The sequence below is a fragment of the Cherax quadricarinatus genome, chromosome 65, assembly GCF_038502225.1.
Source record: "Cherax quadricarinatus isolate ZL_2023a chromosome 65, ASM3850222v1, whole genome shotgun sequence".
Taxonomy (NCBI): Eukaryota; Metazoa; Arthropoda; class Malacostraca; order Decapoda; family Parastacidae; genus Cherax; species Cherax quadricarinatus.
The window spans coordinates 16,338,392-16,365,698 of NC_091356.1; the positions used below are offsets into that span (position 1 = coordinate 16,338,392).

Below are 27,307 nucleotides of genomic sequence, written 5' to 3' on the forward strand. Positions count from 1 at the left end.
TCATGTAGTGTAGGCCAACTCTATATACCACTTAAATTATTTAGTGTAGGTCAGCTCATTACACTCAGTCAAATCGTGTAGTGTAGGACGACTCAAAATACCACACACAGGGAAGGAGTAGGACGACTCAAAATACCACACACAGGGAAGGAGTAGGACGACTCAAAATACCACACACAGGGAAGGAGTAGGACGACTCAAAATACCACACACAGGGAAGGAGTAGGACGACTCAAAATACCACACACAGGGAAGGAGTAGGACAACTCAATATACCCACTGAATGGATGTACTGAATGCTAACCAATACCCTGACTGAATGGATGTAGTATACGTCAGCTCAGTACACTCACTCGTGTCATGTAGAGTACTGAAAGTAAACCAAATTCACCCACACAAGTAATGTAGTGTAACTGAAATCAATACACCCACTCAAGTTCTGTAGATCAGTTCAAATTCAATACATCCATTTAAGGTGTGTTCTGAAAGACACCTCTAAACAATCATTCAATAGTTGAGATTTTTTTCCTGTTAGGGCAGTAAATAAGCTTTACTAGATACTCGAAACTTAATGACGTGATCCCAAAACTATAATGAATAAAAAACTCAGTACCCTAACTGGAACAACACACAGAGAACTCACATACAGGAGAAAGAAACTTATGACGACGTTCCGGTCCTACTTGGACCAAGAACTATATTTCAACCCTTACAGACACAACTTGGGAATATTCTATAATGTATGTAGGGAAAGACAGAAGACAGAGAGGGAGAGAGGGAGAGAGAGAGAGAGAGAGAGAGAGAGAGAGAGAGAGAGAGAGAGAGAGAGAGAGAGAGAGAGAGAGAGAGAGAGAGAGAGAGAGAGAGAGAGAGAAAGAGAGAGAGAGAGAGAGACAGACAGACAGACACATACACACACACAGATAGACAGACAGAGAGACATACCAAGAGAGAACGAGACAAAGAGACAGAAAAGTATACTGTAAGGAAAATAAACGGAGAAAAATGTAGACCCAGTATTGTTTGTAAGCACAGACACTCAGACTAAGAGACTGAGATTACAAGCCGGGAGATACACAGAGAGACAGTGTACCGTAGCTAAACAGAGAGACAGTGTACCGTAGCTAGACAAAGAGACAGTGTACCGTAGCTAGAGAGAAATAGTGTACCTTAGCTAGAAAGAGACAGCATACCGTAGCTTGACAGAGAGACAGTGTACCGCAGCTAGACAGAGACAGTGTACCGTAGATAGACAGATACAGTGTACCGTAGCTAGACAGAAACAGTGTACCGTAGCTAGACAGAGACAGTGTACCGTAGGTAGACAGAGAGACAGCGTACCGTAGCTAGACAGAGGCAGTGTACCGTAGATAGACAGAGAGTGTACAGTAGCTAGACAGAGATAGTGTACCTTAGCTAGAAAGAGACAGTGAACTGTAGCTAGACAGAGACAGTGTACCGTAGCTAGACAGAGACAGTGTACCGTAGCTAGACAGAGACAGTGTACCGTAGCTAGACAGAGAGAGACAGTGTACCGTAGCTAGACAGAGAGCATACCTTAGCTAGACAGAGACAATGTACTGTAACTAGACAGAAAGAGAGAGACAGTGTACTGTAACTAGACAGAGAGAGACAACTGTAAGGGAAGGGAGACAGCTAACCACCACCACATCTTTCATGCGCACCTGAAGAGAGTGAGATTCCATCTAAGAGAGGAAATTGCGTGTCCTGGGCCGCTCCACCAACTGTCTGCTTCCACCACAACATTCATAATCTGCACAAGATTTCTGACTCAATAAACAGCAGATAGGAAGTGTGGGGGACGGCAGGGTCTTCACCTCCCCCTCCTCCGCTTCCGCCGCCGCCGCCGCCGCCACTACCTCCACCACCACCACCACCACCACCACCACCACCACCACCACCACCTCCACCAACACCAACACCACCACATCCACTACCTCCTCCTCCTCCTCCTCCTCCTCCTCCATCACCACCACCACAACCAACAACAACAACAATATCAACACCACCAACACCAACACCACAACCAACGTGACATGTACTTAGCTCAGTGAGGACGTTAGTGTACTCTCCTTGGACTGAGCCAAGATGCCCTCCATCGAGCAACTTTACCAGCAGCTTAAGGAGGAATTGAGGACAGCGAAGATGAAGATACGGCGACTGACTGAGGAAAACAAGAGGATTCGTAGTAGTCCTCCTGTTTTGAGTCCTCAGGTCAAGAAAGGAACCTGGTCAGTGGCTGGACAACATGGAACGAAGTTGACGATCAAGAAGACGAATGGAAAGGTAGAAACAATGAAGAAGAAAGAGATTGCTGCAGAAACTGTTGTGGAAACATCTAATGAATTCTCAGTGCTACCCGACGAATGTGAGTCGACTACTGGGAACGTCACGACGAAGGACACCAAGGAAGGTAAGAATATTGTTATTAAAAAACCAAACCATACCACGGGCGGGATTTGAACCCGCGGTCAGAGAGTCTCAAATCTCCAGACCGTCGCGTTAGCCACTGGGCCAGCTAGCTTCAATAAGATTCGTCCAACTAGGTGTATTTCTACACCATAGGAAGCTTACATAGGCACCACTGTGTCCACAAATGCAAGTTTTTACAGACGAATCTCCCGCTAGCGTGGCCGTGACGAACTCTAGCTCAAGTCCCCTCAAAGCCGTCAACATGACTCACGAAATCGTAATGACACGATTGCAAACAAACCATACCACGGGCGGGATCATTACGATTTCGTGAGTCATGTTGACGGCTTTGAGGGGACTTGAGCTAGAGTTCGTCACGGCCATGCTAACGGGAGATTCGTCTGTAAAAACTTGCATTTGTGGACACAGTGGTGCCTATGCTAACCTTCCAATGGTGTAGAAATACACCTAGTTGGACGAATCTTATTAAAGCTAGCTGGCGCAGTGGCTAACGCGACGGTCTGGAGTTTTGAGACTCTGATCGCGGGTTCAAATATCGCCCGTGGTATGGTTTGTTTGCATTTGTGTCATTACGATTTCGTGAGTAATATTGTTGTTGTTGGTGATAGCCAGGTTAGGAACATGGATAGGGCCTTCTGCTTGAAGGACAGGAGTAGGAGACAAAGGGTTTGCTTTCCTGGGGCTGGGATGGAGGATATTGTTAGCCGGCTTGACAACATCATGAACGGTAATGGGATCAGTCCTATTATCTTCCTCAGTGCTGGAGGCAATGATGTAGGCAAGCGTAGAAGTGAGGACTTAGAAGGCTCAGGGCAGCAATAGACATAATTAGGAAGAAGGGGGTGCACCCTGTTATATGTGGCATTTTGCCAAGAAGGGGTGTTGGAAATGAATGGTTGTCCAGAATAATTGGTATTAATTGTTGGCTGGACAAACACTGTAAGATAATGCAGTACTATTCTTTGACAACTGGGACCACTTCTATGGCCGAAATGACATGTATGCCAGGGATGGGGTTCACTTATCCAGGGAAGGTGTGGGTTTTCTTGCTAGCTCAGTTGAGGGGGTTGTTAGGACTTTAAACTAGGATTAGTTAGAGGTATGGGTTTAGTAATGATAAATAATGAGTATGGATATATTGACTTATGCTCTGATATTAAGAATCTTAATAGTAACTGTCATGGAGCAACTCTGGGTAATGATAATTTCAGAAATTGTGTAAAAAGAAAGGTGAATAGGAAAAATGTGCACAAGAAAAAACATATAATAGTATTTTATGCTAACAGTCGAAGTGTAAGAAATAAGATTAATGAACTACGTTTGGTAGCATGTACTGGGAACTTTGATGTCATTGCATTAACTGAAAAGTGGTATGTTCTAAAGAGTCGGGATATGATTGTTGAGTGTAATATTCAAGGGTTTAATTAAGTTGTTCCGTGTGGATAGATGTAATGGGAAGGGGGGAGGAGTTGCGTTATATGTTAGAGAAAATATTAATTGTTGCATAAAAACAGGTATAAAAATAGATGGAATAGTAACAGAATCTGTTTGGGTAGAGTTTGTAGAAGGTCAAGAAAAACTAATTCTAGGTGTAATGTACGGACCTCCCAGCTTGGATCACGATAGAGGGAGACTTCTTTGGGACGAAATTGTTAGGGCTTCTAGGGGACTTTAACTTTAGTCAAACTGACTGGACTTCTTTGACCGGTAATCTGGAGTCCAGTGACTTTATGGAAACAGTTCAGGACTGTTTTCTGAAGCAGTGTGTAACAGAGCTTACCAGGGGTAATAATTTGCTCGACCTAGTCTTGTCAAATAAGGAAACACTCGTAAATAATCTGGAGATCACTGAAGAGCTTGGCGCAAGTGATCACAAATCCATCACTTTTAGCATTAAGTAGGAATTCAAGAATAATGATAATACGGTAAAAATCCCTGATTTTCGTTCTCAATTACAATGGACTTAGGGAACATCTGTCTAATCTCGACTAGGGGTTATCTAGCTAATGATTTTATTGACGATGATCATACTTATGATTACGAAGGGATCTCTATGATTTTTTCTTAACAATGTACACCGTGCTCAGAGTATATACATTCCCCAAAGAGAAATTAGGTCTAATAATAACGATCCCAAATGGGTTAACAGGAGGCTGAAACATCTATTAGGGAAGAAAAGGGGAATTTATAGGCGCATCAGGAGAGGAGAGGTTAACCTTACTGACCAATATGTTTAGCTTAAAAGAAAAGTGAAACGGGATTAGAAAGGCTAAACGTGATTATGAAATTAGAGTTGCTAATGAATCAAAGACCATTCCAAAGGGGTTCTTTCAAGTGTATAGGACGAAGGTGAAGGAAAAAGTAGAACCTCTGAAAATTGGGAATGGACAGCTGACGGATAATGAACTGGAAATGTGTTCCATATTTAATGACTATTTTTTGTCAGTTTTTATACAGGAAGACATAAACGAGATTCCAGAAATTAAAAATTTTTCAGTTCCTGATGAATTTAAATTAACTAATATTACTGTCACGAGGGACACGGTTATCAAACAGATAGACAAATTGAAGCAGAATAAGTCCCCGGGACCCGATGAGTTGTTTTAGAGGGTACTTAAGGAATGCAAGATGGAGCTTAGTCAGCCATTAACGAGTGTGTTTAATGCGTCCATCCTTACTGGTGTTGTGCCAGAGTTGTGGAAGATGGCTAATGTGGTTCCTATATTCAAATCAGGGGATAAGTCCACTCCTTCAAATTATCGTCCAATAAGCCTGACATCTATAGTGGGCAAGTTATTAGAATCAAATATAGCTGAGATTATTAGAAGTCACCTTGAAGAGCATAATTTGATTAATGAATCTCAGCATGGATTCACGAGAGGTCGTTCTGACAAATTTACTGACGTTCTTCAATAGAACATTTGAGGCAGTAGACAGTGATAAAGAATATGATACTGTTTATTTGGATTTTAGTAAAGCCTTCGATAGAGTAACTCACAAGAGACTCTTAAGAAAAGTGGCAGCTCATGGTATAGGAGGCAAAGTTCTAACATGGATAGAGTCATGGCTTACCAATAGAAAACAGAGAGTTTCCATTAATGGGGTCAAATCAGAATGGGGATCAGTCACTAGTGGCGTTCCACAAGGATCAGTTTTAGGCCCTCTCTTGTTCATAATTTACATTAATGACCTTGATGAAGGGATTACGAGTGACATGAGCAAATTTGCTGATGATACAAAGATAGGCCGTATAATTCATTCTGAGGAGGATACCAATGGACTCCAGGAGGATTTCGACAAATTAATGTCTTGGTCTTAAAAATGGCAGATAAAGTTCAATGTGGATAAGTGTAAGGTGCTAGTCCTTGGTAATGAAAATAACCCTCGAAGCTATAAACTAGGTGAAGTAGAGCTTGATCATACAGAATGTGAAAATGACTTGGAGTCATGGTAAGCAGAAATCTAAAGCCAAGACAGCAGCGCCTTAGTGTGCGCAACAAGGCCAACAGATTACTTGGATTTATCTCTAGAAGGATAAGTAACAGAAGTCCAAAAGTTATTTTACACCTCTATACCTCACTAGTTAGACCTTATTTAGATTATGCCGCTCAGTTTTGGTCCCCTTACTACAGGATGGATATAGACTCATTAGAGAACATACAGAGAAGAATGACTAAAATTATTTACTGTTTAAGAAATCTCCCGTATGAAGATAGACTTAAAGCCTTAAATCTCCACTCTCTGGAGAGACGTAGAATGAGGGGAGATATCATTGAAGTGTATAAGTGGATGATGGGCATAAATAAATGAGATATTAATAAAGTACTGAGGGTGTCGAACCAGGTAAGAACCAGAAATAATGAATTTAAGTTGGAAAAAATTGTATTAGAAAGGACATAGGTAAGTACTGGTTTTCTAACAGAGTTGTGGATGCGTGGAACAATCTTCCCAGTAGGGTGATCGAGGCTAGGACCTTGGGTAGCTTTAAAAAGAGATTGGACAGGCATATGAGTGGGAGGGGCTGGGTTTGATTGGTGTCATTGGGTAAGAGAGTAAATTCTTGGGTAGCTTTGGGCAGAGATCGTTTTGATAAGGACTTGCCTTGCATGGGCCAGTAGGCCTTCTGCAGTGTTCCTCCATTCTTATGTTCTTATGTTCTTAACACCACCATCACCACTACCACCACCACCACCACAACCACCACCTCCTCCTCCATCACCACCATCACCAGCATCACACCACCACCACCACCACAACCACTACCTCCTCCTCCATCACCACTACCAACAACAACACCAGCACCACCACCACCAACAACAACAACAGCAACAACACCACCACCAACACCACCACCAGCACCTCCACCGCCTCCTCTTCCTTCTCGTCTTTCCCCCCTACTCCATCACCACCAACACCACTACCACCATCACCACCACTACCGCCACCACCACCACCAACAACAACAACAACAACACCCTCTCCTGTACGGCTGGAAATGAATGGTATAAAATACCGACACAATAGAAATCGTCAGACCTGCTTGCGTATTGGTGTTCTGAAATACGTGTTTGCAGGTCCCTTGATGTTTCGCCCACATATAATTTGCTGCAGTCATCACAAGGGATTATGTATACCCCTGCAGAGGATGGAAGCTTGTCCTGTCTGTTACTGGTAATGTCCTTGATGGTCGTGGTTGTGAAGGTAGATACTTGGAATGAGGTATTGGAAAAGATGTTGGAAACGTGTTTGGCAATGGAGTTGGTGGGGAGGACTATGTATCTCTTCTCGGCAGTGTCTTCTCTGGGCGTGTTGAAGATGTTTAATGCCCGTCGTCTGCAGTCTCTGATGAAGTGACGAGGATAGTGGAGTTTAGAAAATACTTGTACAATTGAAGTGCATTCTTCCTCAAGAAATTCATTGCTGCAGATTCTGAGTGCGCGCAGGAAAAAGCCTATAATTACACCACGTTTAGTTTTGGTGTCGTGGTGAGAGTAGACGTGGAGAAGATCGTTTTGGTTGGTGGGTTTTCGATAGACTTTAAAACGAAGTTCACAAGTATTTTCTAAACTCCACTATCCTCGTCACTTCATTAGATACTGCCGACGACGAGCATTAAACATCTTCAACACACCCAGAGAAGACACTGCCGAGAAGAGATACATAGTCCTCCCCACCAACTCCATTGTCAAACACGTTTCCAACATCTTTTCCATTACCTCATTCCAAGTATCTACCTCCACAACCACGACCATCAAGGACATTACCAGTGATAGACAGGACAAGCTTCCACCCTCTGCAGGGGTATACATAATCCCTTGTAATGACTGCAGCAAATTATACGTGGGCGAAACATCAAGGGACCTCCAAACACGTATTTCAGAACACCAATACGCAAGCAGGTCTGACGATACAAGAAATGCCTGTGTACAACACCGTAATTCACACAACCATTTAATAAACTACAGAAACTCAAGACTTATCGCCAGAGAAGACAACACTCAATACCGAAGAATCCTGGAATCATCGCTTATCTCTATATCCGACAACTTCAACCAGAACAATGGCTTCTATAACATACCTGAACCACTTGCCAAGAAACTTCTTCATCGCTATCCCACATAAGAGCATAGGAATGGAAGAACACTGCAGATCTGCTCACAAACTTATCCAGTCTCCCTTCCAAGCTACCCAAGATTTTAGACTCTATAACCCCACTCGGTACATCATCAGTATTCAGTATGCAGTATTCTCCACCTCACCTCAACATTCTGAACCTGACTATAAATACTCGCGTACCTTCCACCCCAGGTAGATCTGTTTGTAACTTGAAAAAGCCCGCTGTGTGGGCGAAACGTTGTCAATAAAGGATCACCTTATACTGCATATGTGTTTATATTTCCTCTACGACTGGTAATCTCCCAGTAAGGGCACCAGTACAACGTAGTTGTTCACGGTAGTTGCATCACAATAAAGACCATCACCATGTTTATGTTTGATTGTGAGATAATGTGTCTGTGGGGATGAGAAACGGCAGTTCAGACACGCAAACTCCCTATTAATAAGAGTGAATATCATACTGATACCAGGCTGGGAATGGCATGTGTAAGACAGCAATAGGTTCCCTCCTTGATTGACGTCATCATAAGAATTCTCATTGGCCGGCTGGTTACGTGAAGTGATTGGTTCCTGCGGTGTTTATAAAAAACGGTGATTGACGTACCATGGGCTCGGAGGGCTGGTGACGTAGAGACTATGAGGGAGTTGTTTAGCCAGAGTGAAAGCGCCCTGGAACTGTTCTATGGTATCAATGGTTTGAATGAAGGCAGTGTCCATGGTACACCCCGTAAGGTGTGTACTGCATATTCATTAAAGGATGGCAGGCATTGCTGACAAGTTTGATAGTTTAGGATGGCAGGCACTGATCATAAGTATCGTAGTGCATGATGGCAAATATTGCTTCAAAAATATGGTAGAGTAGGATGGCAGGTATTTGCTGACAAATATGGCAGTGTAGGTTAACACGCATTGGCATAAGTATGGTAGTGTTTCACGGCAAGTATTGCCTACAAGTATGGTAGAATAGGACGGAAGATATTACTCATAAGTAAAAAGTTTAGGATGGCATATATTACCCACTAGCATGGAAGTGTAAGATGGCAGTAATTGCTGACAAATATAGTAATGTAGGATGGCAGATATTAGTCATAAATATAGGAGTTTAGGATGGCAGATATTGCCCATTACTGTGGACGTGTAGGCTGACAGGCTGACAAGAAAGGTAGTGTAGTATTTCCCACAAGTATGGTAGCGTAGTATTGGAGGTATTGCTGACAAGTTTAGTAGTGTAGGATGAGAGATATTGCATGCAAATATGGCACTGTAGGATGGCAGATATTTTTGACAAGTATCGTAGTGTAGGATGACTGGTATTGCTGACAAGCATCGTAGTGCAGAATGAGTGGTATTGCTGACAAGTATCGTAGTGTAAGATGACTGGTATTGCTGACAAGTATCATAGTGTAGAATGACTGGTATTGCTGACAAGTATCGTAGTGTAAGATAACTGGTATTGCTGACAAGTATCGTAGTGTAAGATAATTGGTATTGCTGACAAGTATCGTACTGTAGGATGACTGGTATTGCTGACAAATATCGTAGTGTAGGATGGCAGGTATTGCTGACAAATATTGTAGTGTTGGATGGCAGGTATTGTTGATAAGTATTGTAGTGTAGGATGACTGGTATTGCTGACAAGTATCGTAGTGTTGGATGGCAGGTATTGCTGATAAGTATCGTAGTGTAGGATGGCAGGTATTGCCATCCTACACTACGTTTTACCCAGATCACAAATACTCTCTAACGATGGTTCACTCTACATTCTCTCTCACCACCACCACAGCAACATTACTGTGTTTTAACGTGACTACGCGGTAAGAACATCAATACGACCCCAGAAACATTACAGTGTTCGACGCGTGACTACACTGTAAGAACATCAATACGACCCCAGCAACATTACTGTTCTACGCGTGACTATGCGGTAAGAACATCAATACGACCCCAGCAACAACATTACTGTTCTACGCGTGACTATGCGGTAAGAACATCAATACGACCCCAGCAACATTGCTGTGTTCTACGCGTGACTATGCGGTAAAAGCATCAACACGAGTATAGAAATGGAGATGTTAAGGTCATGTTTCCTTCTTCGGAGCACCGTACCTTCGTGGGAAACGGAGTATGTAACTAAAAATAATAAATAGGAAGGAATTATCTGTCTGAACATCACTTGACAGATATAAATAACATTTATAACATTTCCAGATATGTCATTCATTCTGTCCGGATATAATATTGTTAAAAATATTTATTTAATTCCTAATAGGGAGGCTTATTTATTCATTAGGATCTGAAGCATATATCTGAGTGAACAAAATATCGGAATATTCACTGATGGTTGTCACTATTGCGACGATGACAGTTTTTAAAGGCGCTAAAGGACCTATATGTCTTGAATGTTTTTTATGAATAAAATATTAACGTCAACCCATTAATGCTGAGGTAAGAAAAAATATTGCCAGCATGCGATATTCTTCCTGATAAGTAATTCTCTTTATAACCAAGTAACTGTATCTGGCCTGCCATTGTGCCTGCCACTGTGGCTGCCACTGTGCCTGCCACTGTGGCTGCCACTGTGCCTGCCACTGTGCCTGCCACTGTGCCTGCCACTGTGCCTGCCACTGTGCCTGCCACTGTGCCTGCCACTGTGCCTGCCACTGTGCCTGCCACTATGCTTGCCACTGTGCCTGCCACTGTGCCTGCCACTGTGCCTGCCACTGTGGCTGCCACTGTGCCTGCCACTATGCTTGCCACTGTGCCTGCCACTGTGCCTGCCACTGTGCCTGCCACTGTGCCTGCCACTGTGCCTGCCACTATGCTTGCCACTGTGCCTGCCACTGTGCCTGCCACTGTGCCTGCCACTGTGCCTGCCACTGTGCTTGCCACTGTGCCTGCCACTGTGCCTGCCACTGTGCTTGCCACTGTGCCTGCCACTGTGCCTGCCACTGTGCCTGCCACTGTGCCTGCCACTGAGCCTACCACTGTGCCTGCCACTGTGCCTACCACTGTGCCTGCCACTGTGCCTGCCACTGTGCCTGCCACTGTGCTTGCCGCTGTGCCTGCCACTGTGCCTGCCACTGTGCCTGCCACTGTGCCTGCCATTGTGCCTACCACTGTGCCTGCCACTGTGCCTGCCACTGTGCCTGCCACTGTGCCTGCCACTGTGCCCGCCACTGTGCCTGCCACTGTGCCTGCCACTGTGCCTACCACTGTGCCTGCCACTGTGCCTGCCACTGTGCCTGCCACTGTGCCCGCCACTGTGCCTGCCACTGTGGCTGCCACTGTGCCTGCCACTATGCCTGCCACTGTGCCTACCACTGCGCCTGCCACTGTCAGTCAGTGTCATAACTCTCATAATGTCTCTAATTTGATGGTAAAAATTGCAAGACTAGGCAACGCTTAACGCACTTAATATTGCCATTTAAATTTAAACATGCAGTTTAGCTGGATATTCACAGCTGAATGATGTGATGTGGATGTGATTTTGTATCCGTCGTGTTGACCACATGAATGAACTCTGCAACTGCAAGGAAGAAGATTCCTTGTCCATGATTTATATAACAATAATATTACAAAATCGTTTATCTGACCAGGTAAAACAAAAAAACATTTAGCTCTCTTTTCGACTTTACTGTTTGTAACGAAATTTAAAAATGTTTTTTTTTTGTTTCTACTTGACTTTCGTAAAATCTACGTATGTTACGTATAATTTATTATTTTAGCATATATATATATATATATATATATATATATATATATATATATATATATATATATATATATATATATATATATATATATATATATATATATATATATATATATATATATATATATATATATATATATATAGTGACACAGTAGTGTCAAGAGAGTTGTACCCTGTGTAAGGTCACGAATTATTATTTATTATTTTAGTAAAATGCTAATTATAATTTATTATTGTAACATGTATATATATATTTTAAATACCTCTAGACCAAAGATTGATTTTTATATTATATTAAAGATTAATTTATTTTAATGTGTATGTATATATCCCGAACATTTATATTACTAACACCTAATGTAAAACACCATTTGGTGTTTTTGTAATAACCACCTTAGGAAGGTACTTAGCAACAACGAAGACAACCACCTTAGGAAGGTACTTAGCAACAACGAAGACAACCACCTTAGGAAGGTACTTAGCAACAACGAAGACAACCACCTTAGGAAGGTACTTAGCAACAACGAAGACAACCACCTTAGGAAGGTACTTAGCAACAATGAAGACAACCACCTTGGGAAGGTACTTAGCAACAACGAAGACAACCACCTTAGGAAGGTACTTAGCAACAACGAAGACAACCACCTTAGGAAGGTACTTAGCAACAACGAAGACAACCACCTTAGGAAGGTACTTAGCAACAACGAAGACAACCACCTTAGGAAGGTACTTAGCAACAACGAAGACAACCACCTTAGGAAGGTACTTAGCAACAACGAAGACAACCACCTTAGGAAGGTACTTAGCAACAACGAAGACAACCACCTTGGGAAGGTACTTAGCAACAACGAAGACAACCACCTTAGGAAGGTACTTAGCAACAACGAAGACAACCACCTTAGGAAGGTACTTAGCAACAACGAAGACAACCACCTTAGGAAGGTACTTAGCAACAACGAAGACAACCACCTTAGGAAGGTACTTAGCAACAACGAAGACAACCACCTTAGGAAGGTACTTAGCAACAACGAAGACAACCACCTTAGGAAGGTACTTAGCAACAACGAAGACAACCACCGTAGGAAGGTACTTAGCAAAAACGAAGACAACCACCTTAGGAAGGTACTTAGCAACAACGAAGACAACCACCTTAGGAAGGTACTTAGCAACAACGAAGACAACCACCTTAGGAAGATACTTAGCAACAACGAAGACAACCACCTTAGGAAGGTACTTAGCAACAACGAAGACAACCACCTTAGGAAGGTACTTAGCAACAATGAAGACAACCACCTTAGGAAGGTACTTAGCAACAACGAAGACAACCACCTTGGGAAGGTACTTAGCAACAACGAAGACAACCACCTTGGGAAGGTAGTTAGCAACAACGAAGACAACCACCTTAGGAAGGTACTTAGCAACAACGAAGACAACCACCTTAGGAAGGTACTTAGCAACAACGAAGACAACCACCTTAGGAAGGTACTTAGCAACAACGAAGACAACCACCTTAGGAAGGTACTTAGCAACAACGAAGACAACCACCTTGGGAAGGTACTTAGCAACAACGAAGACAACCACCTTAGGAAGGTACTTAGCAACAACGAAGACAACCACCTTAGGAAGGTACTTAGCAACAACGAAGACAACCACCTTAGGAAGGTACTTAGCAACAACGAAGACAACCACCTTGGGAAGGTAGTTAGCAACAACGAAGACAACCACCTTAGGAAGGTACTTAGCAACAACGAAGACAACCACCTTAAGAAGGTACTTAGCAACAACGAAGACAACCACCTTAGGAAGGTACTTAGCAACAACGAAGACAACCACCTTAGGAAGGTACTTAGCAACAACGAAGACAACCACCTTAGGAAGGTGCTTAGCAACAACGAAGACAAAGCTGGATTTCAACACTGATACAATGAATATTAAAATGCTGCACAATACCGACAAGTTGATAAATAAGACACATGTGCAACACTTAGGCATCTTTATTCCGAAATGTTTCGCCTACACAGTAGGCTTCTTCAGTCGAGTACAGAAGAGTGAGCAGTAGCAGTAGATATGTAAAGATGATGTTATCAGTCCATCACCCTTGAAGAGTGTAGGCAAAACGTTACGGAATAAAGATGCCTCACCGTTGCACATGTTTCTTACTCATCAACGCAGATACACCTCACTTTTTCATCAACTTTTCTATTGTAAAAATGGAAGATATGAATTTGAGCTATATTTAACCATATACAATATTACATCAACAAAGGGATATTTAGCTTATCAATAATTTTGACTGGTCTGTCAGTTAAAATTATTGCAAATTTCTGCTTTAACAGTTTAATATGAAATAAACAGAGAGAGAGAACTTTGTTATTACCTACCCACGCTCCACTATTATTGTAATATTACTAGTAAATTAATTATATTATTATTATTATTATTATTATTATTATTATTATTATTATTATTATTATTAATTTAAGGAAGTACTGAACCAGTCGGGGTAATTTAGAGTATAAAGAGAAACAGGGGAGAGAAATAAGTTGTTAGGGTAGTGATTACCGGATATTGATCGAGGGAATGAGATTAATATATGGGAAAGTTCTACGTTTATTCGAAAAATTACATTCTTCAATAAATAGAGGGGCTGAAAGAGAGGCGAGGATGGGGGAGGGAAGGTCCGAGGAGAGGAGGGAAGGAGGGGGGTTGGGGAGGATTACATGAAAGAAGGTTGGGAGGGTGGGAGGGAGGGAGGGAGAAATAGAAGGAGACAAGGAAGAAAGATGGATATTACAGGGATGAAGGACCCAGCCGCAGAACCCCTGAAATGTCTTGAACTTGAGCATCAAACGCATCCCCAGAATTAATTAATTACTCTCTGTCTCTCTCTCTCCCTCTCTGTCTGTTTCTGTCTGTCTGTCTGTCCCTGTCTCTGTCTGTCTCTCTCTGTCTCTCTCTGTTGGATGAGTACAGTATTTACAGTTTTCTCCCTGCAGGTGGGTGAGCGGATGACACCAGAACTTCGGGTGTTGCTGGAAGGAATTGACATCATCACATATGGAGGTAAGTCCTAGGTTGTCCTGGGGTCCTGGAAAATCCTTGTTGTTCCAGGATAGAGAAGGGGTTCTGGAGAGTCCTGAAAGAATACAATACGGTCCCGGATAGTACTGGGGTTTCCAGCAGTGTTCAGGGATACTTGGAAAGTTCTGGGTGGTGTTAAGTAAGTTCCGGGAATTTCTGGAGGATCTGGATGGCCGTAGGAGTCTTAGGTGATCCTCTCAGCCTTGGAGAGTTCTAGAAAGTCGTGAAAAGTCCCTGTGGCTTTAAGGATCATGAGGGTCCTGGCAAATTCTGGAAGGCCCTGAGTGCTTTGGGGAATCCTGAGGAACAGTAGGACTCCTTTGGATTCATGGAATAATTTGCAAGTTCTAATGAGCCTCAGGAGGGGATCCTGAAGGGGCTCTTGCACTGTCCTGGAGACTATAAGAATCCAGAGACTCTGGCGTTCTACGTGGTTTCTGAAGAGTTGTGCAGAGTACTGTGGGACAGTAAGCAAACCTATGAAACTTTGTAAGTTCTGGGAAGTTCTGAGGCTCCTTTATCAGTATGTCTGAAGTAGTTGGTTCTGGATAAGGGGAGGACGAGTTCTGAGGTAGGGGATTCTGGAGCAGTGAGTGTTGGGGTAGCTGGTCTTGGGGAAGTAAGTACTGGGGTAGTGAGTCCTAAGGTAGAGGATCCTGGGGTAGTGAGTCCAGGGACAGTGAGTCCTGGGATAACTAGTCCTGGGGTGGAGGATCCTGGGGTAGTGAGTCCAGGGGTAAAGGATCCTGGGGTAGTAAGTCCTGGGGTAGAAGATCCTGGAGTAGTGAGTTCTGGAGTAGAGGCCCGTGGGGTAGTGAGCCCTGGGGTAGAGGTTCCTGGGGAAGTGAATCCTTGGGTGGAGGTTATTTGGGCAGTGAGTCCTGGGGTAGAGGATCCTGGGGAAGTGAGTCTTGGGGTAGTCATGGAGGAGGATCCTGGAGTAGTGAGTCCTGTGGTGGTGGATCCTGGGTTAGCCATGTAGGAGGATCTTGGGGTGGTGAGTCCTGGGACGGAGGTTCCTGAGGTAGAGGATCCTGGGGTAGTGAGTCCTGGGATGGAGAATCCTGGGGTAGTGACTCCTAGGGTGAAGGATCCTGGGGTGGAGGATCCTGGGGTAGTGAGTCCTGGAGTAGTGAGTCCTGGAGTAGTGAGTTCTGGGGTAGTGAGTCCTGGGGTAGTGAGTCCTGGGGTAATAAGCCCATCCAAACTTTCCCCTCGTCCCCTTCTCTTCCCTCTGCCTTGAATGTCACCTCCTTCCTATGCCGTGAACGTTCAGTCAGATATCGTGAGAACCACCACAAATGGCAGTCGTGAGCTCATTAGTGTGAGTGGCAGCACAAATGGGAGGAAAAGGGAGGGGGAAAGAGAGAGAATAGAGGTAGCGAGGAGTCGTAGAGGAGAGGGAGAGGAAAGGGAGAGGGGGAGAAATGTCTACCCAAACTCACTTGCAGCTCTCCTTTGTTATATTCACCAGTCATTTCTACGCCAGGCTTAAAATGTTTCTATGAAAGCCTTTAGTCATTCTTAGGTCGTTCCTCAGTCATTCTTAGGCAAGATCTCAGTCATTCCAGTTTCATTTTTCAATAAATGTTAGTCTTTCCTCAACCATTACCAGGCCAGTTCCCAGTCATCCTAAGTCATTCTTCATTCTTAGTCAGTCTTCACTCATTCTTAAATCGTCCCAGACCAGTAGGACTAGTTCCTTTCCGTGATATTTTCTTATTTCTTGAGAGATTTTCTTTCTAATCCAGTAAGCCATAAGGAATGCCTACTGCACTGTTTCCTTATCGTGTTACTTTCATATTTTTTTTATATACCGCAGTAGGTCTACTGTAATGCGCTTTTCATTTCTTAGCGCCCGTAGGCCTGCTGCAGTGCTCTCAATTCGAGTTTTTTTTTACATTTGCCGATGATTTCTTGCTTATAATCCAGTAGTTCTACTTCGATGTTCTTTTTCATCGTGTTGTGTGTGTGTGTGTGTTGCAGGTTCCTCAGTGACGGCAGCGTCGTTGGTGGTGAATGGGCTGCTGCCAACAACAGAACATTACCTTACCTATGAAGGTTCCCTGACTGAGCCTGCCTGTCATGAGACAGTCACCTGGATCATACCTAACAAGCCTCTTTACATCAATGTGGCTATGGTGAGTCTTGCATACAGGGAAGGAAGGGACAGAGAGGGGAGAGGGAAGAAAAAGAGATGGAGAAACAGAGAGAAAAAGAGCAGTAGATTCTTACCAAGGATTTTTTTTTAGTGTTTTTCAGTCTAGAAAGAAGAATGCACATTCAGCCTTCAAAGAAATTTTGGATTTAGTGTAATTCAGGTCTGGGATGTATCGAAAAACCATTATTATTGTAGTGTTTTAGGTTTCGAAACGAAATATCGTCATAAGGTTCAACCTCCTGAATGCGGGTTATCTGCGTATTGTTCCAGTCGCGGTATTGTGTCTCTTTATTCTTTATGTATATCATGATTATTACTCATTCTCCAGTCGCTATATGATACCTATTATTATCATCATTCAATGTTTCATACAGGTATTGTACTTTCCTCCTGCACAACTTAAGTCCAGCCAACTGATTTCCTTGAATTCCATACTCATATCCCAATAGCAGATCAAATCTTGAAATGAACTTTCCTCTACTCACCCCTAAGACGCTCACAGAAGCACTAAAAACCTCCATTATCATCTCTCTTTAACCTTTCCTTGAAGACTTACAACCTTCCTTCCCTTCATCCCAGATTTATAAGCTATCCAAGTAATCCTATTTTCCTTCATCCTCTGTAAATGTCAAAACCTTCTGAACGACCCCTTCTGAGCCCTATGAATAATATAGTAGCCTTCCCCCCCACCTCCTCCTAATTTATACTCTGAATTCTTTGAATAAAATTCGCACCATACTGATTTACCACTTTTCATTCTACACATTACCTCATACATCTTTCTCACACTCAAATCGGACTCTTTCTCATTCCTAAAATATGTTATTCCTCGCTGTCCAATGCAGAAAATTCATTAACATTAAGTAACTCATCAAAACAAACTTTCCATCTACCCAGTACCTTCACTTTCCCCTCTGATGACTCCCCTCTTCTGCTTTCAGCTTTTAAAGTCGTTTGTTCCTATTACTTACAGAGGCAGCAAATTCAAGGCCTGCTGCACCTGTCCATAAATAATGCCAACAATTTAAAGATTAGTAGTTTTTTCCTTACCCGTATATTCCTTCACCACTATGTACAGGTTTTACAAAGTTAAATCAGCAGTATAACAATAAGACAGAGAGCAAACAACTCTTCATAATAGCAGGTTACGCTTCAGAATACGAGAGGATGAGTGGTCTAGACCAGTTTAACTGAATGTGATTCACAGCCAGGCACACAGACACATCATCACGTTGGCTGACGAGCTGGCTCTCATGCTACTGGTTGAATTGTACATTTAATATACCAGTGGGGCCCCAGAACTGCTGTATATTGAACTGCCAGTTTGTTGGTCAAGAGGGCATGTCAATGTGTGTGTGATGAATCTCAAATAAATTGTAACATTCTCATTGTACGCCACAGTTTCCTAGACTTTCTCAGGTAATTGATCTCACTTCAAAACTTTTTTTTTATTCTCACTAAAATTTATACTCTCACCTATACTCTCACAGCTGTTCTCTTGCGATAACTTTCCTTTTTTTACATATCTCTTTTATTCTCCGTATACTCATTTGCCACGTTTTTCTCCCTTACCATCCTCTTTTTCTCATCATTCCACCAATCGCTCCTCTTCCCTTCTGCACCCATTATCCTATACCCTCAGATTTCTTCGTAGTATAATATTACATACTTTAATCCGCCTAGAACCTCCTATAGATCTCCCTCTTTCATTATCTGTACTCTCTCTAGACCACTTTTCTCCTAATAGTTACTTATATATTACCCTAAATATCTCATTTACTTTATAACTTTTTCACTTTTCTCTTACTCACTGATGACATTCTTCTTGTACCACTTTTACCTCTTACTCTCATTGTAACTACCATAAAAAAATCATCCGATACATGTGTCGTCCGTGTATAAACATCACTTCCCATCAATCTCTTCCAATACATAGTTCAATAAACTGTTATCAATACACCCTATATCATTTCTCGAGTGCTTATTTATGTGCATTACCTGACTCACGAAATCGTAATAACACGATTGGAAACAAATCACAGAAAGAGATCCCCTCGAACCCATGGAAGGCGAGTCTTAAAATTCAGAGGTCGGTGCTTCACCACTGGTCCATGGCGGCCTTACAACATTCATCCAGCTATGTATTTTTCTATATACCATAGTGAGGCTCATACTAACATTGCTATAATGTTTAGAAGTACACTGATCTGGCTGAATCTTTTAGGACGGCATACCCAAGATTTAAGCACACTGACTGGCTAGTTTCATGACTCGCCTGCCATGGGTACTCCTGGCACCCAAACTTGCCTACTATATCCACTACAAAAGCTTCTCCTACTTTAGTATTTAAACCCAACAAAAATTATTTTTTTTGCGTGATATATAATTCCACTAACACTCTTAATATCTCCCCAAATCTCTCTCCTGTACACTCACCTCCTCCCAGGTGTACCCAGAAAATAAAATTTATGTGTGTTTGGGGCGAATTAAAAAAAAAAACTTACAGTTTGGAAGCAAACATTTTTTGACTCGAATAAGACTTAAATGAGTGAAATCTGAAAAAAAATTACCTTTTTATGTTGTATTGAAACTGACCAAAATTGCGGCGCTCTTGTCAACATCGGCGCTAAAACGTCAATTAGATTTTCAGGTTTCTGATTTTTCTAAGCCGAACTAAATGCTATTTAGAATTTTTTAGTATGCACTGGTTAACGTTAATTACCACATTTTGCAGTGAAAATATCCTGATTTCAAGCAAACTCTATTACTATAAATAGCTCAGCAAGCACAATGTACCATAAGAATAATATTCATCAAATATTTGTACAAAAACATGATTTATCTTAAGACACATGTGCAACATCTGGATATCTGTATTGTAAACGTTTCGCCATCCAGTGGCTTTATCAATACAAATTCTAGGACATAACTAGAAGACACGTCCTTATCCGCTGACGCCTATATAAGCGCCAGTCTCCTTGCCTGCGCTCCAGAATCTCTACGATCACGGTGCTCTCCACACCAACTCCAAGGCTGAGGGACTGATTACCTCAACTTTTGTATATAGTTCTACTGTCTTCTAGTTATGTCCTAGAATCTGTATTGATAAAGCCACTGGATGGCGAAACGTCTACAATAAAGGTAACCAGATATTGCACATGTGTCTTAACTTTCATGTTGTCGGTATTGCATACCTGTGTTGCACATGGTTAATCTTATATATAATGATTGTTTCTGTCACGTAACACTAAATGCGTGCTTTATTATATTATATCGGTTTCCAGTTACTATATTCCTCAAACATGTCTCGAGGCACAATAGAATGTCACTCAACTTACAGATATATCGTGTATCTGCTGGCTTGAGAGATTTCCTGACTGTGTGCTCACATACATAATATTGTTTCTGTGCTCTGATTTTCTGTAGCAGGAATAGTATCAGGGAAGTGTGCACCAGGTTCACTTACACCAAAGATCACTTACACTGCCATGGTGGCGACGTATTGCCTGAACCTTCATCTCGCATTTTTCTATTATCCATCTAATGATAGATGGAAATCAGCTTATTTGGGTTTGAGTCCTGTTTTTATTTGGAACATCCAGCTGATGGAAAAAATAACTTCATATTGGTGCCCGTGTTATGTTGCTGTCACTGGTGTTGGTGCTGTCACGGCTGTTGTCACGGCTGGTCTTGGTGCTCTCACGGCTGGTTTTGGTGCTGTCAATTCTGGTTTGGTGCTGTCAAGGCTGTTGTCACGGCTGGTCTTGGTGCTGCATATCGTTTTCTGATACCAACGAAAGCACTATCACTGTCACAATCCCTATCTCCAGCAACAGTATCATTCATCCAAAATACTTTACCATACAAAATGAAACACCACAGGTGAGAGCCAGAAATACTGCGACTCCACAATGGTGTTAGTTTCTAACATCATATAGTCCTCAATTTCAGGGGTAAAAAAACCGTCCAGGTTAGCTGTGTGTGGGAAGACCAGAGGTGGAAGTCACTCATGTATTACACGTTGAAATGACACTTCCTTCATTCCTGGTAGTACGTCCATTTCTGTTACCTTAAAAATTAGAAAATGATTCTCTATTATCATCATCCAGATTTCACTGCGTTATATAATGGCTTGAGTGACGGTCAGCAGTTGTGAGTCATGTTTACGGGGTGATATTACCTAAAAATAATTAAAATGCACCACGCATACTCATGCGACCTGGATTTTTTCCCCAGCATGCAGGAGGTAGCTAGTGATCCAAACAACATAGCTGAGGTTAAAAATAACTGGGAGCTAGAAAAATTGTGCTTAGTAACACGTTGAACACAGACATCACTCGTATATTAGTACGTTGGATATAGTTTAAAGGATAAACACCACTACCCACTTCTGACATACCATCCTTATTTTAATCCATATAATTCTTGAATCTTTACACTTGTGTTCCCTCTCTTCTATCCCTAATTATTCATATAATGTTATTGCTACTCCCTCCTTAAGGATGATTATCTCAGATATACCTGACGTAATAGCAACGCTCTTCTTGCTGAATACGACAAGCGAAAATTTGTGTATACAGTAATATCGCAAAAATCATTCTGAACCTAACGAGAAAAATATATTTCATTGTATTTGTTTATTATTAAAAAACTGTAAACTTATCTGAAATATATTTAGTTGGATTAGGCTAAATTAAATTGAGCTTGTTATAATAAGGTTAGGTAAGTCTTCTAAGGTTCTTTTGGTACAAAATTATTAGTTTTTACATTAACATAAATATAAAAAAAATATACCTTCAAACGTATAAGAGAACATTTTTTGAAAGAACTTAATTTTAAATGAGTTCTTGGTAAGTGGCCACAGTTTTACCTATTCGGCACGGCATTATATATATATATATATATATATATATATATATATATATATATATATATATATATATCTTTTCGTTCAACACCCCGGCCGGATCCCACCGAGGTGGGGTGGCCCAAAAGGAAAAACAAAAGTTTCTCCTTTTACATTTAGTAATATATACAGGAGAAGAGGTTACTAGCCCCTTGCTCCCGGCATTTTAGTCGCCTCTTACAACACGCATGGCTTACGGAGGAAGAATTCTGTTCCACTTCCCCATGGAGATAAGAGGAAATAAACAAGAATAAGAACTAGAAAGAAAATAGAAGAAAACCCAGAGGGGTGCGTATATATGTGCTTGTACATGTATGTGTAGTGTGACCTAAGTGTAAGTAGAAGTAGCAAGACGTACCTGAAATCTTGCATGTTCATATATATATATATATTTATATATATATATATATATTTATATATATATATATATATATATATATATATATATATATATATATATTTATATATATATATATGTATATATATATATATATATATATATATATATATATATATTTATCCCTACAGCATCAGGTATACTGTGGAGAAAGTATTAAGCATTTCATAAATAGCCATTTTCCAAATTTTTCACAGATCTGTTATTACCCATTTAGGGTTAGCCTATTTTTTTGCCCCCTTTCCAACCTTTATACTTTTCCAGCTATCCTACCTTCTCACAACCCAACCTTCTACCCTCCCCAAGTCTCATTCTACCCACCTGAATATTATTTTCCTTCGTGTGTACAGATGCGACAGCTGCGTGCCCTAAGACAAGGTAATTCCACACTGGCCAACGCACCACTCTCCAACAACTTCAGACCCGTGCAAACTGCCCACCACCGCACCATACGGACTAATATTAACTTCACCAACAAACAGGTGAGTGTAAGACAGCATGACTTCTGGTATTTAGATTACTACAAGACAGTGACTGAAGGTGTTTACATACTCCAAAGTAACGATTAATAGACACTTCCAGGCAACGACTACTGGTATACAGATAATCCCAGGCAACGAATGTTAGTGGTATTGCCTGCGTTGTACAATTACTCCCAGGAAACGACTGTTGCTTTAGCGTTACTCCCAGTTAACGGTATCTGATATATGGATACTCCCAGGTAAAGACAGTTTGAGAATAGATACTCCCAACTAACGACTGTTAGAGTATAGATACTCCCAGGTAACATCTGCTGTTGCATAGATACTCCGAGGTAATACCTCCTTATATGTAGATATCTCCAAGTAACGACTGCTGCTGTATAGATGCTCCAGGGTAACGACTGCTGCTATATAGATGCTCCAAGGTAACGACTGCTGCTATATAGATGCTTCAAGGTAACGACTGCTGCTGTATAGAAGCTCCAAGGTAACGACTGCTGCTATATAGATGTTCCAAGGTAACGACTGCTGCTATATAGATGCTCCAAGTTAACGACTGCTGCTATATAGATGCTCCAAGGTAACGACTGCTGCTATATAGATGTTCCAAGGTAATGACTGCTGCTATACAGATGCTCCGAGGTAACGACTGCTGCTATGTAGATGCTCCAAGGTAACGACTGCTGCTATATAGATGCTCCAAGGTAACGACTGCTGCTATACAGATGCTCCAAGATAACGACTGCTGCTATATAGATGCTGCGAGGTAACGACTGCTGCTGTATAGATGCTCCAAGGCAACGACTGCTGCTGTATAGATGCTAGAAGGTAACAACTGCTACTATATAGATGCTCCAAGGTAACGACTCCTGCTAAATAGATCCTCCAAGGCAACAACTGCTGCTATGTAGATGCTCCAAGGTATCGACTGCTGCTATATAGATGCTCCAAGGTAACGACTCCTGCTATATAGATGCTCCAATGTAACGACTGCTGCTATATAGATGCTCCAAGGTAACGGCTCCTGCTATATAGATGCTCCAAGGCGACGACTGCTGCTATATAGACGCTCCAAGGTAACGACTGCTATATAGATGCTCCAAGGTAACGACTGCTGGTGTATAGATGCTCCAAGTTAACGACTGCTGCTATATAGATGCTCCAATGCAACGACAGCTGCTATATAGATGCTCCAAGATAACGACGGCTGCTATATAGATGCTCCTAGGTAACGACTGCTGCTATATAGATGCTCCAAGGTAACGACTGCTGCTATGTAGATGCTCCAAGGTAACGACTGCTGCTATATAGATGCTCCAAGGTAACGACTCCTGCTATGTTGATGCTCCAAGGTAAGGATTGCTGCTATAGAGATGCTCCAAGTTAACGACTGCTGCTACATAGATGCTCCAAGGTAAGGACTGCTGCTATATAGATGCTCCAAAGTAACGAGAGTGCTGCTATATAGATGCTCCCACATAACAATTGCTGGAAATAATTAATAATGCAAAGTTACACTCAAGTAACGATTATAAACGTATAAATTCTCCCAAGTAACAACTGCTCCAGTACAGAGACTCTTAAGAAACGATTGCTTGTACTTAGATACCCACAGATAACGACAGTTGGTGAATAATTACTCCTAGACAACGAATGCTTATGTATAGACGCACTCAGTTAATTACAGCTGGTGTATAGATGCTTCCCTGCAAACTACTGGTGTATAGATGCTAATAACGAGTGCTGGTGATAGATTATTATTATTATTATAATCAAGGGGAAGCGCTAAACCCGGAGGATTATACAGCGCCTGGGGGGGGGGATGTGGAAGGCATTCAGGCTTAATTCGGGGAACTGGAGCACAGATCCAATTCCCTAAATCAAGAGCCCCTCACCAACATCAAGGAACCTTCCTTGAGGGGGCTGGTGATAGAGCAATTGGACAACTGCGTCCCGGTCATTGCCGTCCCAAGAAATTTGTGTCAGCTTTTTTTTTTTTTTTTTTTTTTTTTTTTTTTTTTTTTTTTTTGCGCCCCGGACATTGGTGTCCCAATATATGTATACTTCATACAGATTTAATTTGTTATATTACATCTTTGTGTCCTGATTATTTTCATACCATTATATGTATATTTCATAAAAAATATAATTTTAAATATTCATGTGATTTTATCAAAAATATTTTTATTAAACAAGAGATTGTAGCAAGGATTTTATTGATTAAAATAATTAGTTTATAAGTCCAAACTTAAAAAGTATGCATGATGTGGACAACCAGAAGATAACACTGAACTACTCCGGTGAATCAGTCGTAAACGAGGCAACCCTCATTTGCTTACACTTATCCTAAATAATTAAACGGTTGATTTTTGACCTGAGATAAGAGGCTTGTCATATTTAACATGGAGTTACATATAATAGGACGCCAAAGACCGGGCCGCAAATGTCCAGGGAGGCCAAAGACTGGGACGCATTTGATCGGGACACATTCGTCTAGGACGCAAATACCCTTACTACCACGAATGCTGACTGAATCTTAGGAGTAACTACTGCAAGTACTCGCAGATGTCTAAGTGTACCACTACAGCACCAGGCATCATGAAGGGAGGTAGGGTTCATACCACAGTGGACCACTACAGCACCAGGCATCATGAAGGGAGGTAGGGTTCATACCACCGTGGACCACTACAACACCAGGCATCATGAAGGGAGGTAGGGTTCATACCACAGTGGACCACTACAACACCAGGCATCATGAAGGGAGGTAGGGTTCATACCACAGTGAACCACTACAGCACCAGGCATCATGAAGGGAGGTAGGGTTCATACCACAGTGGACCACTACAGCACCAGGCATCATGAAGGGAGGTAGGGTTCATACCACAGTGGACCACTACAGCACCAGGCATCATGAAGGGAGGTAGGGTTCATACCACAGTGGACCACTACAGCACCAGGCATCATGAAGGGAGGTAGGGTTCATACCACAGTGAACCACTACAGCACCAGGCATCATGAAGGGAGGTAGGGTTCATACCACAGTGAACCACTACAGCACCAGGCATCATGAAGGGAGGTAGGGTTCATACCACAGTGGACCACTACAGCACCAGGCATCATGAAGGGAGGTAGGGTTCATACCACAGCGGACCACTACAACAGGCATCACAAAGGGAGGTAGGGTTCATACCACAGTGGACCACTACAGCACCAGGCATCATTAAGGGAGGTAGAGTTAATATCACAGAGGACCACTACAGCACCAGGCATTATTAAGGGAGGTAGAGTTAATATCACAGAGGACCACTACAGCACCAGGCATCATTAAGGGAGGTAGAGTTAATATCACAGAGGACCACTACAGCACCAGGCATCATTAAGGGAGGTAGAGTTAATATCACAGAGGACCGCTACAGCAACAGGCATTACGAGGACAGGACTCATAACACAATAGATTAGAACATTACCAGGCGTCACGGGGTAGGGTTCTTACCGGGTGGAACACTGAAGTAACAGGCACCCTGGAGGGAGGGAGGGTTCATATCAAAGTGGATCTCTAAAACAATATACCTCACGGAGTGGGTTAAGGCTTTTACAACAGTGGAACACCCGAGAACGAGCCATCACGACGTAAGCTACATACCTTAGTGAACCAGAAGTGGAGGGTTGATTTCAGTTAGCCATTACTACCGTACCAGGCATCATAAAACAGGTTTCAAAACACCGTGAACCGCTGCTCTGACAGCAATAGCGGGGAAAGATGATCATGCCACAGTAGACTAATTCAGTACCAAACAATACCACTACAATACCAGTCATGATGAAACAGGATTTTATAAAACAGTGAACCACTACAACAGAAAGAATAGGATAAGGTTGATAACACATTAAATAACTACAGCACAAGGCATCACTGGTAGGGATCATGCCACTGTGAATCATTACAGTACCAGTCATCACAGGAAAGGGTCATGCCAAAATGGACCCTTACAGTACCAAACATCACAGGTTAGGGGTTAATTCACAACAGTGCCAGGCATCACAGTGAGACGTACTGTTCAAAAGACCCTTACCGCATCGTGGTACTGTAGTGGTATTTCCACTGAAGGATCCCAGCAGAAATAAACCACTTTGACATTTTTTGGTTTCTCCTAGACAATTTACATATATGTCACTATGTAGGACAATTTACGTTAACAGTATTTATGTGCAACTACACCTAAATAAACTTATTAAAGTAACATGCATCACTAGGTAGGGTTCCAAGTATAATGGATTGTTGTAGAACCAGACAACACGCGGTAGGGTTCATAACAGTGAACCACTACATTACCAGGAATCATGATCTAAGGTTCTTTACTGAGTGAACAAGAGTACCTGGTGTCACAGTGGTACGGTTAGTACCTCACTAGACCACTACACTATGAGACACAAACGAAAGGGGGGTAGGACTCATTCCACCACTAATGTGCCACGTATCATGGGGCAGCGTTCGTAA

General features: G+C 42.1%; 1 protein-coding gene across 1 annotated transcript in view; it reads left to right on the forward strand.

The window, feature by feature from the left end:
* LOC128700601 (carbonic anhydrase-related protein 10-like) overlaps nt 1-27,307 on the forward strand; it is a 65,174-nt gene that overhangs the window by 34,660 nt on the left and 3,207 nt on the right. Inside the window, exons 5-7 of the mRNA XM_070098996.1 lie at nt 14,779-14,845; nt 16,850-17,004; nt 22,678-22,809. Coding sequence (XP_069955097.1) covers nt 14,779-14,845; nt 16,850-17,004; nt 22,678-22,809 — 354 coding nt within the window. The remainder of the gene's footprint in view (nt 1-14,778; nt 14,846-16,849; nt 17,005-22,677; nt 22,810-27,307) is intronic.